The sequence below is a fragment of the Neofelis nebulosa genome, chromosome 3 (genome assembly GCF_028018385.1).
Source record: "Neofelis nebulosa isolate mNeoNeb1 chromosome 3, mNeoNeb1.pri, whole genome shotgun sequence".
Classification (NCBI taxonomy): domain Eukaryota; kingdom Metazoa; phylum Chordata; class Mammalia; order Carnivora; family Felidae; genus Neofelis; species Neofelis nebulosa.
Window position 1 is genome coordinate 174,144,965 of NC_080784.1, and position 21,895 is coordinate 174,166,859.

General features: G+C 37.6%; 1 protein-coding gene and 1 long non-coding RNA gene across 3 annotated transcripts in view; one reads left to right on the forward strand and one right to left on the reverse strand.

Moving 5' to 3' along the window:
* The window catches only part of SMIM14 (small integral membrane protein 14), a 79,183-nt gene extending 57,288 nt beyond the window's left edge, over window positions 1-21,895 (forward strand). For both annotated transcript variants that reach the window (XM_058722802.1, XM_058722803.1), the window contains exons 3-5: window positions 1,540-1,588; window positions 16,556-16,698; window positions 18,795-21,895. In XM_058722802.1, the coding sequence (XP_058578785.1) occupies window positions 1,540-1,588; window positions 16,556-16,698; window positions 18,795-18,827 (225 nt within the window). In that variant the 3' untranslated portion in view covers window positions 18,828-21,895. The remainder of the gene's footprint in view (window positions 1-1,539; window positions 1,589-16,555; window positions 16,699-18,794) is intronic.
* On the reverse strand, window positions 18,215-18,798 carry LOC131507681 (uncharacterized). Its single transcript, XR_009259628.1, has 2 exons — window positions 18,498-18,798; window positions 18,215-18,418 (listed from the first exon to the last, which is right to left on the reverse strand). It is a non-coding gene; the product is annotated as an uncharacterized LOC131507681 (long non-coding RNA).

The following is a 21,895-nucleotide window of genomic DNA, read 5'->3' on the forward strand; positions in this document are numbered from 1 at the left end:
GGGGAGGGTCAGAGAGAGGGAGACACAGAATTGAAACAGGCTCCAGGCTCTGAGCTGTTAGCACAGAGCCCGACGTGGGGCTCGAACTCACAGACCGCGAGATCATGGCCTGAGCCGAAGTCGGCCGCTTAACCAACTGAGCCACCCAGGTGCCCCGCAGATCCAGACTTTAAATCCAGGTCTTGTCTGCAGAGCTCTCATACATAACCAGCTAAGCACACCTGCTCTGTTGTTTTCCCAAGCAATTGCAAGTCATGAGTTACTGCTTTAATGGAGAGAGGGTGTCATTATAAAGTAACAAGGCTAAATTAAAAAGTTGCATGCTCCTCATTCTCTTTTACTATATGGCCATCTCTATTTTAAGATTTATCGGGGCGCCTGGGTGGCGCAGTCGGTTAAGCGTCCGACTTCAGCCAGGTCACGATCTCGCGGTCCGTGAGTTCGAGCCCCGCGTCAGGCTCTGGGCTGATGGCTCAGAGCCTGGAGCCTGTTTCCGATTCTGTGTCTCCCTCTCTCTGGCCCTCCCCCATTCATGCTATGTCTCTCTCTGTCCCAAAAATAAAAAAAAAAAAAAGATTTATCATGTCATTTCTAAACATCATAAAATTTCTCAGCATAGGGTGGACATTCATAAAAGGATGATGTATACTTATTGATAGTTTTTTTTTCTTTTAAATTTTCTTTTTAAAAATAATAATCACATGGTTCCAAAATTGTGTAAAAAGATAAATATTGAGGGGCGCCTGGGTGGCTCAGTCGGTTAAGCGGCCGACTTCAGCCCAGGTCATGATCTCGTGGTCTGTGAGTTTGAGCCCCGCATCGGGCTCTGTGCTGACAGCTCAGAGCCTGGAGCCTGTTTCAGATTCTGTGTCTCCCTCTCTCTGACCCTCCCCCGTTCATGCTTTGTCTCTCTCTGTCTCAAAAATAAATAAATGCTAAAAAAAAAAAAAAAGATAAATATTGAAAACTTTAGTTTTCATCTCTGTCAGAGTCTACTCCTCCATTCCACCCCCAACCCCTGTGGTATCCATTTTTATTAGTTCCTTATAGCCATGGTTTATGCAGATCTAAGCAAAAAAGGGAAAGTATTTGTTCTTCCCTTTCAAAGATGCATTTTCTACAAATAGAATCTTTTTTTTTCTCTGCTTCGAATTTTCCATGCGAAAAAAAATCTCATTAACAAAGTTTACTCTCTTTCTAGTAGTCTTCCTCTACAGTTTAGCGTTCTTCTTTGGGAAATTTAATAATGTGAAGCAGTTTAGGTAGGTCACAGGTGATTTTTTTTAAACTCCTTAATATAAATGGGTGAATTGTGCTAGATCACAGTGTATTTGAAAATTATTTTGACTAGAAAAAAATCCCCCAAAGCTGGACTGCTCCTCAGTGTAGTCTGTGTTTGTATCTGATTCTGAAGGTACAATATATCTACTGCGGTAGCATTTGTTTAAAAAAAAAAAAAAAAAAAGATCTTTCTAATAAAGATTATCCACTTTTGGTTAAATCCAATGGCTAACTTTCCTTTCTTCTTATTCATTGTAGTTGAGGCAGTCCCAGTCCTACTGCACAGACACAGAATGTCTTCAAGAATGTAAGTAATGATGGCACAGGAGGAGCCTTGCATTGGGGCAGAATTAGAGGACAGATGACTGTGAATGTTGGAAATTTTATTTATGGTTTGTTGTTCAAGGAAATGGTTCTCAGTAATGTATTTCCTACTTAAATATTTCATTTTTTAACTTAAATATTTTTTTCTTCCTCAAAAACAAATTTTCATTGAAGAAAATTTTAAAATCATAGATAAGGAAAAACTTGCAGAATACTAAAAGATAACCATTATTGACAACTTGCTGTAAAACCTTTCAGAGCTTTTTCTTGGCAAATATATGTGTAACGTGCACTTCTGGCTGGTCACACTGGAACAGCAAGGCTGCTAGTGCAAACCCCTCACCCTTTCTCTACCATGTCTTTTTTGCATCCATTGGCAGCTTTGGGAACTTTTGAATGGGGAGAGGAGCCCATTCTTTCCCAGGGTGTGGAGGCTTTGGGGCTTTGGCTCTGACGTTAGCATTCTCTAGGGAGCAAAGGCAGTTGGGAAGTTTCTCAATATGGCTTTATGGGCAGTGGTGATGGTAAAGTGAGAATCAGAAGAGAAAGATGGATCCTGCATTGTGAATATAGCTGATAGACTTGGTGGCTATTAGGTGAAGCACCTTTTTTACAAGACACAAATAACTTGAGGGGTTCTAATACCTAACATTCAAGCCAATTCTGTCTTAGCCATAATGATTGACTGTAAGAATGGAAGTATGACATTAATAGGAAGGTGAAGCCTGACACAATTAATTTCAGATACATTTGTGACAATGGGATCACTTTGTGTGTATTGTTTTTCACCACTGTATTATAAACATATTAGTGTATATTTATCTTAAAAATAGTTACTGACTAAATAATAATACATTTTGGGAATACATCAGTGTTTAAGTGATTTCCTTTTATTGGAATCTTAGCCTGCTGATGTATTTTTTGCTATTATAAATAATAGTTGAACAGATATCCTTTATATGCATATTTTTAATTAAATTATTTTTTACCTTCAAATTTTATTTTTCATTTTACAGAGAGAGCTTGCAAGTTTGGGAGGGGGTTGAAGGGGGGAGAGAGAGAGACAGAGACAGAGACAGAGAGACACGGAGGGAGGGAGGGAGGGAGAGAATGAATCTCAAGCAGGCTCCACACTGTCAGCACAGAGCCCAACAGAGGCTTGATCCCATGACCCTGGGATCCTGACCTGAGCTGAAATCAAGAGTCAGACCCTCAACTGGATCAGCCACCCATGTGCCTCTGTTTTTTACCTTTTCCTTCTACTTCACCCATTTCTCCCACTCCTCAGCCCCCACCTCTGACAACCACCAATTGGATCTTTGTGTCTATGAGCTTATTTTGTTTTGTTAGATTTTACATATGAGATAATACAGTATTCATCTTTCTCTATTTCCCTTATTTCACTTCCATCCATGTTGTCACAAATGGCAAGATTTCATTGTTTCTTATGGCTAAATAATATCCTATTGTGTGTATACACACCATAAGTTCTTTATCCATTCATTGTGGATGGACAATTAGATTGTTTCCATACCTTGGCTATTGTAAATAGTGCTGCATTGAACATGGGAGTGCATATATCTTTTTGAATTAATGTTTTTGTTTTCTTTGGAGAAAACCCAGAGGGGGAGTTGCTGGGTCATATAATGGTAGTTCTTGTTTAAATTTTTTGAAGAACCTACATACTGTCTTCCATAGTGGCTATACCAATTTACATTCCGATCAACAGTGCACAGGGTTCTTTTTTCTCTACATCCTCACCAACACTAGTTATTTCTTACCTTTTTGGTAATAGGCTTTCTAACAGGTATGAGATGATATCATTGTGGTTTTGTTTGCAGTGTCCTGATGTTAGGTGACTTTAACCTGTTTGCCATCTGTGTCTTCTTTGGGAAAATGTCTATTCAGATCTTCTGATAACTTAAAAAAAATTTTTTTTAATGTTTATTTTTGAGAGAGAGGGAAACAGAGTGCAAGCAGAGAGAGGGAGGGAGACACAGAATCTGAAGCAGGCTCCAGGCTCTGAGCTGTCAGAGCCCCGACGTGGGGCTCAAATCACAAACCATGAGATTATGACCTGAGCTGAAGTCACCCCAAATACTTTAGCTTTGTAATAGAATTTGAAATCAGGGATTGTGATGCCTTCAACTTTTTTCTTTTCTCAAGATTGCTTTAGGGTCTTTTGTGGTTCTATACAAAGTTTAGGATTGTTTGTTATATTTCTGTGAAATATGCCTTTGGAATTTTGATAGGAATTGAATTGAATCTGTAATTGCTTTGAGTAGTATGGACATTTTAACAATATTAATTATTCCAGTGTGTGGGCATGGAGTATCTTTTTATTTGTGTCTTCAGTTTCTTTCATTTCAACACACAGCTCTTTCACCTCCTTGATTAAATTTATTCCTAGGTGTTTTTTGATGCAATTATAAATGGGACTGTGTTCTTAATTTCTCTTTTTGCTAGCTTGTTATTAGTGTATAGAAACACAACAGGTTTTGTGTTGATTTTATATGTTGCAATATTAGTGAATTTGTTTATTCTAACATCTTTTTGATGGAGTCTTTAGGGTTTTCTATACATAATGCCATCAGCTAATAGTGACACTTTTACTTCATTTTAAATTTGGTTGCCTTTTATTTCTTTTTCTTGCCTAATTGCTCTGGCTAGGATTTCTAATACTGTGTTGGATAAAAGTGGCCAGAGTGAACATCCTTGTTGTGTTCCTGGTTTTAGAGGAAAAGTTTTTAGGTTTCACAGTTAAATATGGTGTTAGCTTTGGGCTTTATTATGTTGAGGTACATTTTCACCTTGTTGAGAGTTTTTGTAATAAATGTTTAATTTTGTCTAATGCATTTCCTGCATCTACTGAGATGATCATATGACTTTTATCCTTAATTTTGTCAATGTAATATATATCACATTGACTGATTTGTGATCCTTAGAGTAAATCCCACTTGATCATGATGTATTATCTTTTTAAAGTATTGTTGAATTCTATTTGCTAATGTTTTGAGGATTTTTACATCTGTGTGAATAAGGGACATTAGCCTGTACCTTTTTTTCTTGTGGTATCCTTGTTGGTTTTGGTACTAGGGTAATGTTGGCTTCATAAAATGAGTTTAGTAGAATTACCTCCTCTTCTGTTTTTGGATGAGTTTGAAAAGGATTAGTGTTAATTCTTTTTTAAATATTTGGTAGAATTCACCAGTGAAGCTGTTTGGTCCTGGACTTTTGTTTGTTGGGAGGGTTTTGATTACTGATTCAGTCTCCTTACTAGTAATCAGTCTGCTCAGATTTTCTGTTTTATCATGATGCAGTCTTGGTAGGCTGTATGTTTCTAGGAGGTTATTCATTTCTTCTAGGTTGTCCAGTTTGTTGGTGTATGATTATTCATACTAATGTTATGACCCTTTATATTTTTATAGTATCAGTTGTAACATCTCTTTCATATCTGATTTTAGTTGAGTCCTTTCTCTCTTTTTTTGGTTAGTCTGACTAAAGGTTTATCAATTTTGTTTATCGTTTCAGAGAATTAGCTCTTAGTTTTATCAGTCTTTTCTAGTATCTTTTTAATTTCTTTATCATTGATTTCTACTCTAATCTTTGTTATTCCCTTACATCTACTAACTCTGGGCTCTATTCTGTTTTTTTTTCTACTTTTTGAGGTATAAAGTTAGATCGTTTGAGACTTTTCTTATTGCTTGAAGTAGGCATTTATCACTGTGAACTTCTCTCTTAGAACTGCTTTTGCTCATGGCGTGCCTGGGTTGCTCAGTCAGTTAAGCATCCAACTTTGGCTCAGGTCATGATCTCATGGTCTGTGAGTTTGAGCCCCATGTTAGGCTCTGTACTAACAGCTCAGAGTCTGGAGCCTGTTTTGGATTCTATGTCCCTCTCTTTCTCTGCCCCTCCCCCACTCACACTGTCTCACTCTAAAAAATAAATAAAACATAAAAATAATAAATAAAAAGAACTGCTTTTGCTGCATCCCCAAAATTTTAGTGTTATAATTGCATTTCTGTTTGTTTCAGGATATTTTTGACTTTATAAAATTTTTCTGGGGTGCCTGGCTGGTTCAGTTGGTAGAGCATGCAACTCTTAATCACAGGGTTCTGAGTTCAAGCCCCATGCTCAGTGTGGAGCCTAGTTTTATATTGCTGTGGTTGGAAAAGATGTTTGATATGATTTCAGTCAACATATGATCTATTCTAGAGAATGTTTTCTGTGCACTTGAGAAGAATGTATATTCTGTTGCTTTTGGAGGGAATGTTCTATATATACAGTTAAGTCCATCTGATCTGACATGTCATTTAAGGCTGATGTTTCCCTATTGATTTTCTGTCTGGATGATCTATCCATTGGTGTAAATGAGGTATTAAAGTTCCCTGCTATTATTGTATTGCTGTCTATTTCTCCATTGAGGTCTGTTAATATTTGCTTTATATATTTTGGTGCTCTTATAAATATTTACAACTATTGTATCCTTTTACTGGATTGACCCCTTCATCATTATGTAATGCCCTTATTTGTCTCTTATTATGTAGTCTTTGTTTTAAAATTGATTTTGTCTGGGGCACCTGGGTGGCTCAGTCAGTTCAGTGTCCAACTCTTGATTTCGGCTCAGGTCATGATCTCATAGTTCATGGGATCAAGCACCTCATCAGTCTCTGTGCTGACAGTGTGGAACCTGCTTGGGATTCTCTCTCTCATCTATCTCTCTGTCCCTTCCCTGCTCACTCTCTCTCTCTCTCAAGATAAATAAAAAACATTCAAAAATAAATAAAATTTATTTTGTTGGATATATGTATTAGCTACCCCAGCTTTCTTTTGGTTTCTTTTTTTTTGTTTTTTAATGTTTATTCATTTTTCAGAGAGAGACAGAGAGCATGAGCAGGTAAGGGGCAGAGAGAGAGAGAGAGAGAGAGAGAGAGAGAGAGAGAGAGAGACACACAGAACTTGAAGCAGGCTCCAGGCTGTGAGGTGTCAGCACAGAGCCTGACATGGGGCTCAAACCCACGAACCGTGAGATCATGACCTGAGCCAAAGTTGGATGCTTAACTGACTGAGCCAGCCAGGCACCCCTCTTTTTTTTTTTTTTTTTTTTTAACATTTATTTCTTTATTTTTGAGAGAGAGAGTGAGCACAAGTAGGGGAGGGGCAGAGAGAGCGGGGGCAGGGTGGCAGGGGGACACAGAATCTGAAGCAGGCTCCAGACCCCTCTAATGCGGGGCTTGAACCCATGCACCACAAGATCATGACCTGAGCCTAAGTCAGACACTTAACTGACTGAACCACCTAGGCACCCTCTTTTGGTTTCTATTGCATGGAATATCTTTTGCCATGCCTTTACTTTCAGTCTCTGTATGTCATTACATCTAAAGTGAGTCTCTTATAGGCAGCATATACATGGGTCTTGTTTTTTGGTTTTGTTTTGTTCTTGGTGTTTTATTTTTATTTTGAGAGGGGGCGGGGAGAGGGGTAGAGACAGAGGGAGACAGAATCTGAAGCAGTCTCCAGCTCTGAGCTGTCAGCACAGAGCCAGACACAGGGCTCAGACTCACCAGCCACGGGATCATGACCTGAGCCGAAGTAGGACACTTAACTGAGCCATCCAGGCGCCCTGGGTCTTGTTTTTTTAATCCATTCAGCCACTCTATGTCTTTTTTTTTTTTTTTTTTTTTTTAAATAAGCTCTATGCCCAACGTGGTGTTTGAACTCACAACCCTGAGATCAAGAGTCTTATGCTCTACCGACTGAGCCAGCCAGGTGCCCCACCACTCTGTCTTTTGATTAGAATTTAGTTCATTTACAGTTAAAGTACTGGACTCCTGGCTGGTTCAGTCATTAATCATCTGACTTTAGCTCAGGTCATGATCTCACAGTTCGTGAGTTTGAGTGCCTCTTTGGGTGAGCTCAAGCCCCGCTTTCGGTAAGCCCCTCTTCTCTCTCTCCATCTCTCTCTGCCCTCTCACGTGTGCCCTCCCTCTTAAAAAAGAAAAACAAAATACAGTTTAAGTAATTAATGATAGGCATATACTTGTTGCCATAGTGTTCATTGTTTTCTGGCTGTTTTTGTATTTCCTTTCTGTTCTTTTCTTGCTATCTTCCTTTCTGGTTTGCTGACTTTCTTTAGTGTTATGCTTATATTTCTTTATCTTTTGTGTGTTTACTGTAAGTTTTTGTTTGGGGGTTTACATATGACAACTAATAGCCATCTGTTTTAAGTCAATAACTTAAGTTTGATTCCATTCTCTTTTTTTTAACTTCTTTTTTTTTTAAGTTTATTTAGTTATTTTGGGAGAGAGAGGGAGTGTGCAAGCAGAAGGGCAGAGAGAGAGGGAGAGAGAATCCCAAGTCTGCAAGGAGCCGGACTCAATCCCACAAACTGTGAGATCATGTCCTGAGCCAAAATCAAGAGTCGGATACTTAACTGACTGAGCCACCCAGGTGTCCCAAGTTTGATCCCATTCTAAATCTCAACATTCTAACTTCCCTTGCTACATTTTATGTGCATTTTAAGATTTTTGACATGTTACCAAATTGCATTTATTAATAGGCTCTGTGCTTATACATACCATCCCAAAGCTGAGCTCCACTTTATTTTGTAATGAAGCTAAAATATAGTAAGGTACTATTTTAAAGGCACTTGTTATTACATTATTAATTATTGTTACTATTATGTGAACTGGGTGTCCCATTAAATTCTGTAAATATAACAGCTTAGAGAAATAGGAGCTATTATAGTGCTTAGCCCAAAGTAGAAATTTTGTCAGAACATTTTCCATTGGTGCATCAGGGTAGTAATTATATGCTTCTGGACAAGAAGGTAACGGTAATGTGTAGACGTTGTGTTAGGTTGTTGGGGTGATGTGTGGTGTTTCCCCCACTCCAGATTTCTTTATGTTGCTTTTTCAGTAGCATTCATTAATCTGCAGTGTGCTTTCTGATAAGCAGCTCAAAATTTTCCTCCAGCAGGTAAAGCTAAAACCTGTTCTTCTAGTTGAAAATAATCTTATTGAACTTCTTATGGAAAAACAAATATTTATTACATTTGTGGTATCTGTGATCCTAGAGCCCAACCCCACCTGTAAACCAAATATACTCTTACTTCTTTGAATGAAATTTCATTTCTTTAATCTAAACATAAAGACAAAACTCTAGAGCTTAAATATTAATTTAGTTATATTGGCCAGTTTTTCTTCCCTGGTTCTTTTAGTGTTTGGTGGAAATCCTTTCTGAAAGTCATGTTTTTAAATGGTTTGTGCAGTTGTTTCCTGTAGGTGTTAGAATTACTTTTCTTTGTATTCTAAATTTTCTGCAGTGAATTTATGCTGTTTTCATAAAATATATTTTAATCTGGAGTTCCTACTGTCCCCTACTCAGGTTCAGAAATTTGCTAGAATGGCTCACAGAACTCAGGAAAACAGTTTATTTACATTACCGGTGTATTATAAAGGGTACAACTCAAGAACAGCCAAATAGAAAGGATGCACAGGGCAAGATATGTGGTGGAAGGGTGCAGAGTTTCCCTGTTTTCTCTGAGTGTGCCACTTTCCCAGCACCTCGATGTATTCACCAATCAGGAAGCTCTCTGAACCCCATTGTTTAGAGTTTTTATGGAGATTCTATTCTGTAGGCAGGAATGATTAAATCATTGGCCATTGGTGGGTAAGTTGATCTCCAGCCACTTTCCTGCCTGGAGGCTAGGTAGTGGAGCTCAAAGTTCCAGCTCTCTAATTATATGGTCAAACTCTGGCAACCAGACCCCATCCTGAAGCCTATAGAGGCCCCCCAAAGTCACTTCATTAGCATAAACTCAGGTTTGGTTGAAACGTTTATTATTAATTACAAAATGACATTTCTTTCCTATCTCTCAGGAAATCCAAGAGTTTTAGGATTTCTGTGCTAGGAACTGGAATGAAGACCAAATATATATTTCTTTTTTTCTTTTCCTTTTTTTTTCCTTTTTTGTTTTGTTTTGCTTTTTTCTTTTTTGAGAGAGAGAGAGCGCACACACATGTATGTGTGCACACATGCAGGTGAGGGGGGGAGAGAGGATTTAAGCAGGCTCCACACCCAGCATGGAGCCCGACGCAGGGCTCAGTATCACAACCGTTAGATCACAGCCTGAGCAGAAATCAAGAGTCAGGACGCTTAGCCGACGATGCCACCCAGATGCCCCTATATTTCTTATTATATCACAATACTCATTGTGCTTGCCATGGTTTGTTGCATGAATTTGAGGTGATTTAATTGAATCTGAGCTCATTACTTTGTGTGGGAGCAGAATTTAGCTGCAGTGTATTAGATTCAGTTGGTACATGATTCTTTTTTTTTTTTTCAAAATGACAAAAGGATCAATTTATTAAGAGGATCTAATTCTGTAAGTATGGATCACCGAATAGTGCATGATTCTTTATATTGAGCTAAACTCCCACTTCATTGTGGTGTCCACCCATAGTTTTGCTCTCTAGAGCAGTAGGGAGCAAGTCTGCTCACTCTTCTGAAAGACTGCCTTTCAGATAAAATGTTGTGTGGAAACCAGCTCTATCACTAACTTAATTCTGGAGTAAATCAACTTGAAAACAGGTAGCTATACTGTAAGGATAATGTAATTACTCCATACAGCCCCAAAATTGCAGAGTTAAAGCCTCCTGGTGCTAATGCACCACTTTCACTGTTGTTCTATTTCTGCTTTTCCACTGGAAGCCTATGTAAGTTTGTAGAAATAATCCCTTGGGATCTACCAGCTCTTAGAGCATCCCTCTCTACTCCTTCATCTTCCTGGTGTCCAGGTAAGTTAATAGCTTCACTGTGAATATTCCATTTGACAAGCTATTTGTAATACATTTGCTTATAACTAAAGACTTAAACGTTAAGCAAAGCAGAATGCTGTATTTTGATGCACAGAGTCCTTTTACATTTTTTGATTTGACATCTTGCCAGACGATACAGCAAAAAGTATTTACTCTCTTTTTTTTTTTTTTTTTAATTTTTTTTTTCAACGTTTTTTATTTATTTTTGGGACAGAGAGAGACAGAGCATGAACGGGGGAGGGGCAGAGAGAGAGGGAGACGCAGAATCGGAAACAGGCTCCAGGCTCCGAGCCATCAGCCCAGAGCCTGACGCGGGGCTCGAACTCACGGACTGCGAGATCGTGACCTGGCTGAAGTCGGACGCTTAACCGACTGCGCCACCCAGGCGCCCCAGTATTTACTCTCTTAAGGCAAATCATTTCCAGGCAGTGAGGGAACAGATTTTATATCTCCCATGTGATTGTACCCCTTAATATTTGTATGTGTCAAAAAGTTATCACAGTAAAAACCCCGGGGACCAGTGCCTGTTCACCTCTCTATACTGACTTTAAAATCTCTGTTCCTTGGGGTGCCTGGCTGGCTCAGTTGGAAGAGCATACAACTCTTGATCCTGAGGTAGTGAGTTAAAGCCCCATGTTGGGTATAGAGGTTACTTAAATAAAAATAAAACTTAAAATTAGGCGCACCTGGCTGGCTCAGTCAGTAGAGCTTGCAACTGTTAATCTCAAGGCTGTGAGTTCAAGCCTCACATTGGGCATGGAGCGAACTTAAAAAAATAAAATAAAAATAAATTAAAAAAAATAGCTGCCTGTTATATTTGTATCAGATACATGTAGTATGAGGGAGTTTGAGTAGCATACCTGTTTGGAGACTTTATGAAAAAGCGAATCTTGTCATAAGGGACTACAAATAATCACAGAATGCCATCGGTGATTCTATTCATGTCTGTTTCTGAATATTTCAAGAAGTCCAACTCAGTTCAGATACTACCCAGGCTCTCCAATCCTGAACTTTTTTTGTTTAATTCAATGTATTTTTTTATATATAGTTCACAAATCAAGGACTTAATTAATAAACACTGAAAAGTTATCTTCCTCCTTACATTTTCTCATCTACTCAGGTGCTGTCTCAGGTATTATTAGCTTTTTATGTACCTTTCCAGAATTTATTCATGTACAAGCAAACTGTATATTATTTACTTCCTTTCTTGGTACACAGTTTTTCACCTTTTTTTTTCAGTCAAAAAAAAAAAATAGCATATCTCACGGAAACTTCCCTAAACATTTTTTTTACAGCTTCATGGTATTACATTGTGCAGATGTTCCCCTAATTTACTAATCAGACACTCTTGGCAGGCATTTAGGTTTGTTTCTATTTTTTTCTAGGTTTTTAAAAAAAAATAATCTTGCACAGTATACCTATGTGAAAATACATTCTAGAGCCATCTTAATTTTATGGGGCTAATATAAATAGAAGAACACTGACTATGGTCAAGAGGTTCAACTTTTTTTTTTTAAGTCTATTTATTTATTTTGAGAGAGAGAGAGAGAGGCAGAGAGAGAGAGAGAGAGAGAGAGAATGAATCCCAAGCAGGCTCTGGCTCAATCTCAAGAACCATGAAATCATAACCTGAGCCGAAATCAGGAGTTGGATGCTTAACCAACTGAGCTACCCAGGCACCCCAAGAGGTTCAACTTTAATTGATTTAGCTGTTATTCTTTATTCTGAGAGGGGCCTTGAGTTATTGGAGAATAAGAGAAATGAACTTATCAAACTTTGAAGGTTAGGAAAATGATATCCGTTTAACCTTTTTTTTTTTTTTTTAGCCTTTTAAGTAGAGAAATTTTACTGCACATTACTACCCTTCAGAGACTTTAGAGGCATCTTTAACTTCTTTTCTTCCCCCCTTCTACTGTCAGTCCAGTCAGTCACCACGTGTTTTGCTTCTCCCATCCTACTACTATTTGTATTTGACCCTTTTCCATTCCCACTTCAGCATCTTATCCAGCCTAGTTATTCACACCAGGATATATCTGCACTCAGACTTTTCTGAGTTCAATACTGGTATTAAATAAATACCTTCTGTGTACCAGTCACTGTACTAACTGCTCCTTATGTACTGATCATTTCAATCCTCACAACTACTCTCTGGGATGATAGTAATATTTCCATTTCACAGGTGAAGAAATTGAGGCACAGAGATTATATAGCTAAGAAGTAATGGAGTCAAACAGCTATAAAATGGTCTCAGTTCTTGAAAAGTTAATGTCCTAATTAGAACAAATAGGAAGCCATTCCTTCAAACTAGGAATGCTACACTAGTCCAGAGAAGAAAGGAAGGAGAGGACTGAGAAAATGGAGATTTTTTAAAAAATGGTTATTCATTTTTGGGACGCCTTGGTGGCTTAGTTGGTTAAATGTTCGACTTCGGCTCAGGTCATGATCTCACAGTTCATGGGTTCAAGCACCACATCAGGCTCTGTGCTGACAGCTCAGAGCTTGGAGCCTGCTTGGATTCTGTGTCTCCCTCTCTCTCTACCGCTCCCCTGCTCATGCTCTCTCTCTCAAAAGTGAGAACAAAATGTTTATTCACTTTTGAGAGAGTGCAAGCAGAGGTGGGGCAAAGAGAGAGGGGGACAGAGGATCCAAAGCAGGCTTTGCACTGACAGTAGCGAGCCAGATGTGGGTCTTGAACCCACAAACCGTGAGATCATGACCTGAGCTGAAGTTGGACGCTCAGCTGAGTGAGCCACCCAGGTGCCCCAAAAATGGAGATTTTTATAGAAGAGAGTGATGTAGGTGAATAAATGGTGGTTATTTGGGGGTTTTTTTGTTTTTTTTTTTTTAACGTTTATGTATTTTTGAGACAGAGAGAGATAGAGCATGAATAGGGGAGGGCCAGAGAGAGAGGGAGACACAGAATCCGAAACAGGCTCCAGGCTCCGAGCGGGTCAGCACAGAGCCCGACGCGGGGCTCGAACTCACGGACAGCGAGATCATGACCTGAGCCGAAGTCGGCCGTCCAACCGACTGAGCCACCCAGGTGCCCCAATGGTGGTTATTTGTAAGCACATGCTAGACAGGGAAAAAATCATGAGTACCCCAGGACTGAGTTTGTAAAATTGGCAAATTCTTTCAGCCAAACTAGCATTGAACTGTTGCATCATATTCATTTGGGAAGTTTTTAAAATATTGTTGGTTCCTGACCCCATCCCTGAGCTGCTCCTGAATTAGATGGTGTGAGGTAGAGCCGTAGAATCTGTGGTATTGCTGTCATCACAGGCTATTCTTAGACTACCACTGGCTAAAGAAGGAAGAAGATACTATGGTTGACTAGAGCAAGAGGATGCTTTATGTGAGAAATATTTAGAGTTAATATGATGAGTAGGGCCAAATCCTATGAGGAAAGGCCAGGCTGAAGAGTTCAGAGTTGAAGCAGTAGTCAGTAAGTCACTGGGTTGGTCAGCAGATCTGTTACGAGCAGTGTTCTAAGCAGACTTTTCTGGCAGCAATATGCAGAAAAGAAAGACAGGAATAAGAACCAAGCTAGGAGACAGTTACAGGAAACTGAGAACCATAACATGACTGTGAGAGTAGGCATTTTCATGTCTACAAAGACATGAATTAGTAAATTAGTGATCCAAGGTTCAACCCCGTGAAGAATATTTTATGTGCAAAGAGTATCAAAAAATAAGAGACCTGGGGTGCCTGGCTGGCTTAGTTATTGGAGCATTCAATTCTTGATCTCAGGGTTGTGAGTTCGAGCCTCACGCTGGATGTAGAGATTACTTATAAAATGAAAGGAAGAGGGGCGCCTGGGTGGCTCAGTTGGTTAAGCGGCCGACTTTGGCTAGGGTCATGATCTCGCGGTCCGTGAGTTCGAGCCCCGCGTCTGGCTCTGTGCTGACAGCTCAGAGCCTGGAGCCTGTTTCAGACTCTATGTCTCCCTCTCTCTGACCCTCCCCTGTTCATGCATGCTCTGTCTCTCTCTGTCTCAAAAATAAACGTTAAAAAAATTTTTTTTTAATAAAATAAAATGAAAGGAAGAGACCCACTTTCAAATTGAATAATACATAAGAATTGACATTGGGGTTTCACTTCTTGTCTATACCATTAATCTGGCATTTTATTTCTGAGACGGGCACCATAAGAAGTGATAATGTGTAGAAGTCACAGTTATCTTTCTTTAACTTTAAATAACCCAATTTTACCTAACCTCTACTTACAAGCTTATTCATCAAAAATCCTTTTTAAATCTGTTTTCTAATTTTACTACTCACAGGACTAATAACTTTCAGGTTCTGTCTCACTCTGGTATTGTCAGAGATTCTGACATGGCAAAGAGGTTGGTTAAGAGTACAGCCTCTGGAATGACACCAGCTGTATTAAAATCCCAGCTTTGCCACATACCAACTGTATGATATTAGGATTTAACCCCCCTTTTCCCCAGTTTCTTCATCAATAAAATGAAAATATGGTAGTACTTACCGTAAAATAAGATTGTTAAAAGGATTAACAGAGATGCCTGGTTCAAAGTAACGATTCAAATTTTAGCTATTATTTAGCAATAAAAATAATAGTATTTGCTTTTTTTTAATGTTTATTTTAAGAGAGAGAGGCAGAGAGAAAGGGAGAATCCCAAGCAGACTCCATACTGTCAGCACAGATCCTGATGCAGGGCTTGAACTCATGAACTGTGAGATCATGACCTGAACTGAAACCAAGAATCAGACACTTAACTGACTGAGTACCCAAGCGTCCCAATAGTATTTGCTTTAAAAACAACAACAACAACAACAACAACAAAACCCTCTCATGTGGTGCCTGGGTGGCTTCAGTCCCTTAACACACTCTGAGTTTTGATTTCGGCTTATTATGATATCATGGTTCATGAGATACAGCCCCATGTAGGGCTCTGTGCTGACAGTGCAGAGCCTGCTTGGTATTCTTTCTCCCTCTAAGTCCCTTCCTTGCTTACACTCTCGTTCTCTATCTCTTAAAATAGGGGCTCCTGGGTGGCTCAGTTGATTAAGTGTCTAATTCAATTTCAGGTCAGGCCATGATCTCACGGTTTGTGAATTCAAGCCCTACATCAGGCTCTGTGCTGACAGTGTGGATCCTCTCCCCCTCTCTCTGCCCCTTCTTCGCTCTCTCTCTCTCTCTCTCTCTCTCTTTCTCTCTCTCTCTCTCTCTCTCAATAAATAAAGACATAAATAAAGAAATAAAGAAATCTATCTTCTGTAATTTTCATTTATGACAACTGAGTTCTCTAATATACGTCAATTATAAGTCTGTTTTATTTAGCAGAAATTTGTTAGGCTCATACCATGGGCCAGCACTGTGTTAGGTACTTGTAATAATGAATTAAATAAGATATGGCTGCCTGAGGAGCTGGGAGAAACTATTACTGACACACACAGCCCTGACTTCTTTCTCCTGATAAATGGATAGATTTTAGAATATCTGTATCTGAATCCAACTTCTTTTTGTTAAAAAAGAAGGCCAAATTACTATCTCTTTGAGAATATCATTCAAGGGATCTTTAATTTATATATTATACAATTCACATGGTTCCTTTTCCTTAAGCTCTGTTATTTTTTCATGCTGCTTTTGTAATTAAAATTCAGAATTTTCCTGTCCTGAGGTAGAGTGTCTTTAGTGTACATCAGGTGGTTTTAACCTGGGTTTTGTAGATCTCAGTATATCTGGGGATGGGTGGCTTTGTGGGTTCATGAACCTTCCCAAATCATATGCAAAATTGAGTGTGTATACATGGATTCTTACAGTGGAAAGAGTCCTTAATTTTTCTAAAATTCTCAAAGGATTCTGTCACACCAAAATATTAAGAACCACTATATATTAAAATCCTCATTTAATAGGTTTCGTCTTATGACTATTTTGTACCATTTACCATTTAGATTTTCTCACAAGAAGAAAGGAAAATTCAAGATGTAATATTTCATAATTGTATTTCTTAAAATGTGTATACAATTTTTCATTGTATATTTTCAAATGTGTAATACAATTTTTGAAAATGCCACTTGAACATTAGAATTTATTCTTAAATTATCTAACAATATTATAACCATGCTACATTTTTTGTTGCAAATATATTTTTTGTTTGTCTTTAGTGCCAGGACCTTCTGGTGATAATGGCATCAGTATTACCATGATCTTGATGGCCTGGATGGTTATTGCAGTGATTTTGTTTCTACTGAGACCTCCTAATCTAAGAGGATCCAATCTTACTGGAAAGCCAACCAGTCCTCATAATGTAAGTGTTGTGGATTAGAAATTCATTTGGGTAGGGGTGGGTGTGGCCTGGGAATGGGAGGAGTTTGTTTTGACTGAAATATCTGAATTAGCAAAAGGAAGATTTAACTCATGGAATAAGTTCTTCCTATGTAGTTCTTGTAAATCTTGCAACCCCAAAAGGCTTAATCTTCATGGAGTTACATATAGAGAGAAACACAGACCAGTAGCCCAAAAAGAATTGTAGAATGAATTCCAATCTTTACTCACATCCCAGTCTTTCTCAACATAGAAAATGATCCAGTTCATAATAATCCACAGCAGTACTTCTCAAATCTCAGTCTTTCACTCCCCAGTTCCTCACAGTTGATCCCTTGCTTCTCATGGTTCCCGCTCCTTAAATTCTCTTACTAGCTATAGTTCATATTTTTCCCTCTACTTCACTTTTTCCCCTTCTGTCCTAGCTATTAAATTCAGTAGAGACCCTGAGCCTATCTGGCTAAATCCTGTTTTCCCATCCAGTTTCTCTTAAAACTCATCCAGTTCTGCATCATAATAGATCAAACGCTGGCAAAGGAGAGATAGGATCATTCATGTTGATAAATCTGATAGTCATGATTACTACCATTTATAGAACCTAGGTAAAAAATAGGATAAATAAAGTGACCCAACAGGGAGTGTTTTGTGCTATCTTGATTAGAAGAAACTCCATTGAAGGATTCCTTTTCATTGTTTTGGGAACCAGCATTTATATTTTTTCTTTTCTATTTGACTTGGATGTTATCTCTTGAAAAATATTTCCATGATGAATTCATTGTTGAACACCAAATTATCCCACTAATTCCCTTCTCCAACCTTCACCATATGGAATTGCTAAAATAATTTCTTCTTTTCCACAATCTGTGTTGTTATTATTAGAAGTTTAGTTAAACTAATTTCTTACATAGGAGAAAGCAAATGATAATTGATCAGTGCTTTTTTTTCTTTTAATAGAACATTTAGTTATGTAGCCATGCTGATTTTAAGAAAGAAAGCATCATTAGCACGATATAAAGGGCCTTAAATTTATTTTTTGTTTTTCATGGAGAGGAAGATATCCATAAAACAGCTTGTATGTTGTCTTGATAAGGTGCTTTCTCTTCAGCCTTTTTTCTTACTTTCTATGCATAGTTTTACTACTTTCATAGCAAAGACCAACTTCCTCAACTTTTGGAGCTAAAGAAGTTCAACTTAATAAGCTGGTTTAGAAGCCATCAAAACTGACAGAAATTTAAGATAATAGTCCCTAAATCTTATTTCATTGTAGGCCAGCAGTTCTAGAAGAGTAGGCCCACTGCCCTAAGAGCAAGAAAACATATTGACTAATTTTAGGCTATAGTTCATATTTTGACCTATTTGAAAAATTGACCACCCTCAACTGGGGCCTCCTATAGCAGGTCACAGTAAATAAATGGAATCTTCTTGAAGGTTTCTAAAGCTTTGATCTTTCCTTTACAGTTCAAATACTTTCTCTTGCAAGTAACAAAAATCAGCTTGGCCTGGTTTAAACAAGTGGCTTTATTGGTTTACACATTAGAAAATCCAGAAAGGTTGTAGGATCAGTGTTTTAGATTGTTTAACAGTATCATCGAAGCCCTACTTTCTTTCCTCAGACCATCAGCTTCATTCTGAAGTGAGCTCCCTTTGTGGTCATAGGATGCCTGCCACCAGCATCTGGAGTCACATGCTTCCTCACTGACATTCTGTAGTGAGAAACAAAAATCTCTAGCTTCTCTTTGGTTGTACTGAGCTCAGTCATCTTAGCAAGAGGGATGATGCTACCTTTATTGGTTTAAATATCACTTCTGGAGCTGTCAGGGAGAGCAGTTTCCTCCATATCATACTACTGTTACACAATTTTCCTTTCTTCTGTGCTACAGAGAGGAATGAAACAAACATTGGTGAATTACAGTGTTAATCTAGTGTTCCCTTGTGCAGAAACATATAAAAAGTTAAATAAGTATATGATTAGGGATTGGAGGGTGGTGGGCATGCTGCTCAACACTTACTATATGTGTTAGATTAGTTGCACCGGGATTTAAGAAGTAAGTTCCATAATTTCTGTCTTTCTAATGCCAGGGACAAGATCCACCAGCCCCTCCTGTGGACTAACTTTGTGATATGGGAAGTGAAAATAGTTAACACCTTGCACGACCAAATGAACGAAGATGACCAGAGTACTCTTAACCCCATTAGAACTGTTTTTCCTTTTGCATCTGCAATATGGGATGGTATTGTTTTCATGAGCCTCTAGAAATTTCACTTGCAAGCTTATTTTTGCTTCCTGTGTTATCACCATTCCTTTTTACAGCATATTTGAGTAAATGATTATATTAAAAAAAGTTACATGGGCTTTTTTGGTTATCCTACACTTAAACATTCCACTCATTCTGTTTGTAACTGTGATCATAATTTTTGTGATGATTTCTGGCCTGATTGAAGGAAATTTGAGATCTCTACATTTAAATATTTTAAATAGTTTTGATAGGTTTTAAAATTGCTTTTTTTTTTCATTAGGTATTTATAAAGTTACTTGGGGTTGTCTGAGATTGTATGAAAAAAAATTAGAACCACACTGTATTTACATTTACCTTGATTTGCGGGTGGCAGTTATCTCTAGTTCTTGGGACTGTGGCAGCCTTTGGAATATTTTACAATTCTGTGTCATCCACTACAACTGGCTTATATGGCTAGAAAAGGAAGGGAGAAGAAATGAAATAGTTGTTTACTAAGTTTTTTATTCCCGTAAAAATGTCTAATATTAGGAGAACTTTAAACATGATTTAAATATGGTGGATGATTTACAGTCCATTATAGCCTTACAAGGTTTGTGAAAGGAGGAAAAAAGTTAATTCTTTCTGCCTTTGCCAAGTATATTCTATACAGTAATAATTTAAGCTATAATTTATTTGTTAAATGGGTGCCTCTCAGGAACCTTGTTTTCTGTTCTAACACTTCCCTGTTAAATGGAACTATCTTAAAGCTGTATTGGGGACCTATTTGGTTACTGATATTTGAATGCTCTTTACTTATTTAGTCTATTTTTTCTGTGAGGAAAAAATTGAATCTTTTATTATCCTTCTTACTTTAAAATATATTTGATGAATTCTTAGTTTACTCCAAGGGAGAAGGAGGAAAATGAAAAACCAATCAAGGATCTTTTTCTCACCCCTTATCTCATTCTTGTTTAGTAATAAGATGGATTGGGGTGAGGAGGAGCATTAATATAAGTAAAATTTTGAAATGTATGAAAAGTAAAAGGTTGCATTGTTTTGCTCAGTTTGAAAGAAAATACAAATGGCATAAAAACGAAGTCTGCATGACCTATGTGGTTATGGAATTTTTTCTTAGCAAGTGATTACAGATGGTTTATGGGGGCTAGAAGATATTTTGCTATCAATGTAAGGATTTTCCCCCCAGATGAGTCTAGCTTTTCACTGTATTGATCTGAGAAATTACTTGTATGAATTAATAAACTTCTCTATATCATTGTACTGTTTAATAGAGTCTCTGATACAATTGTGTGATGCTCATAGGGTATTTTCCCCCCTTTATTATGATTACATTTTAGGCCATAAACATTTTAAGGGCTTCATTCATTATATAATCCAATATTGACTGCTTGCATTCCTTTTGTGCATCTTGGCTTTGTGCTTAATTTCTTGACATAATATAACCTACTCAATTACTTTATGCTAATTGAAGGGTATCATAACACAGGTAAGTCAAATCTTGGATAATTGAGCACCAGAGGTTTAAAGTTCTTCCTCTTGCTGGGCCTGGAAACCTTCCCAGCTTTATAGCTGTTAGAGTATTTAATGCAGAAAGGGCAGGAATGGCATAGGATGGAGCTAAATCTCTGTAAGCATTCCTTTTTCTGCCCTTGCCCCCTAGACTTTGAAGGCTTACACATATATCCTAACAGTCTTTTCTCTAAGCTGCTAGAAAGCCAATCTTTGGCAGAGATACTGATGTATTTTCTGAATCTGTGGCTCACAAATAATTGAGAATTGGCTTTGGTTGAGGCCAACTGGCCTAGACCTGGAAACAGAATGTCTAGTGTTAGCTAGAGACCTGCAAATCTAGATTCTTATTCCTGGTTCTTCATTTCTGTTATGCACACTTAATTGATAGTACATCTAGAATATTAACCTTTTCTATATGGACCATCTATTTAATTAGCAACAAAGCTCCTAGAGAAGTAGTTTTGGTTTTTTTGCTTATAAAATTTCTCCGTATTCCTGAGAAAGACCATGTACTACTGCATATAAAGTATTCCTGTTAACCTAACTAGTAATTTATATTATTCTATTTAATTCTTAAACTTCTACATGTGGCCTTCTTATTGAGCACACTCTTAGTCATTACTTGGCTTGTAAACATTCACCTGAACTGTGGCTACAATCATTTTTAAATAATCTGGAAAAAAGAAAGCTAAAGCTTCACATTTTAATTTTTGGCTCTTAAATATTCCACAACTAACATTAAGTTAATTTTATTTAAGAGTGATTTGATGTACCTTATGCAAAGTAATGTTTTCTTTCCATATGGAAAAAGTTAACATTGGAACTGTGTATAGTAAACAATTTTATCATGTATCTATCCAAGCACTATCCCATAGCCAGCAAGTCATATTTTAAACTTGCAGAGATTTTCCAAAGTAACTGTTAGGTTCAGCTATTCCATGGTTACTTCTAGTGTCATTGTGTGGTATGTGATGTGGTAGTATTTATAGAATTACTGAATTTTTATATTTTCAAAGAAACCTTGGAAATTTATCACTCTGAATTAAAGTCTGTCACTCTAAATAAACATGTGCTAAAATTGGACCAGCGCATCAGCTTACGACACAAAATAGCAACTTGAAGGAGAAATGAAGCGTTTACACATAATGGATTAAATTTTTGTTGTTGCAATAGTAGGTTTAGTCTTAACATAATATTTCTAAATGAAAAATCATATGTATTTGTTACCATGTCTGATGATTGCTTTGTTAAAAGCAAAAGTGGTCATGTGATGTACTAAATATTAATTGCTGTTTTTAAATGTTTAAATCATGCCAAACAAATCATGTCTGTGCCATCCAGGGTTTATGGTAATCTTTTACTGAGTACTTGGACTGGGATAAAGGGCTTGTACTATGCACTTTTTATTAATGAATAAATAGAAAACGTTAGTAA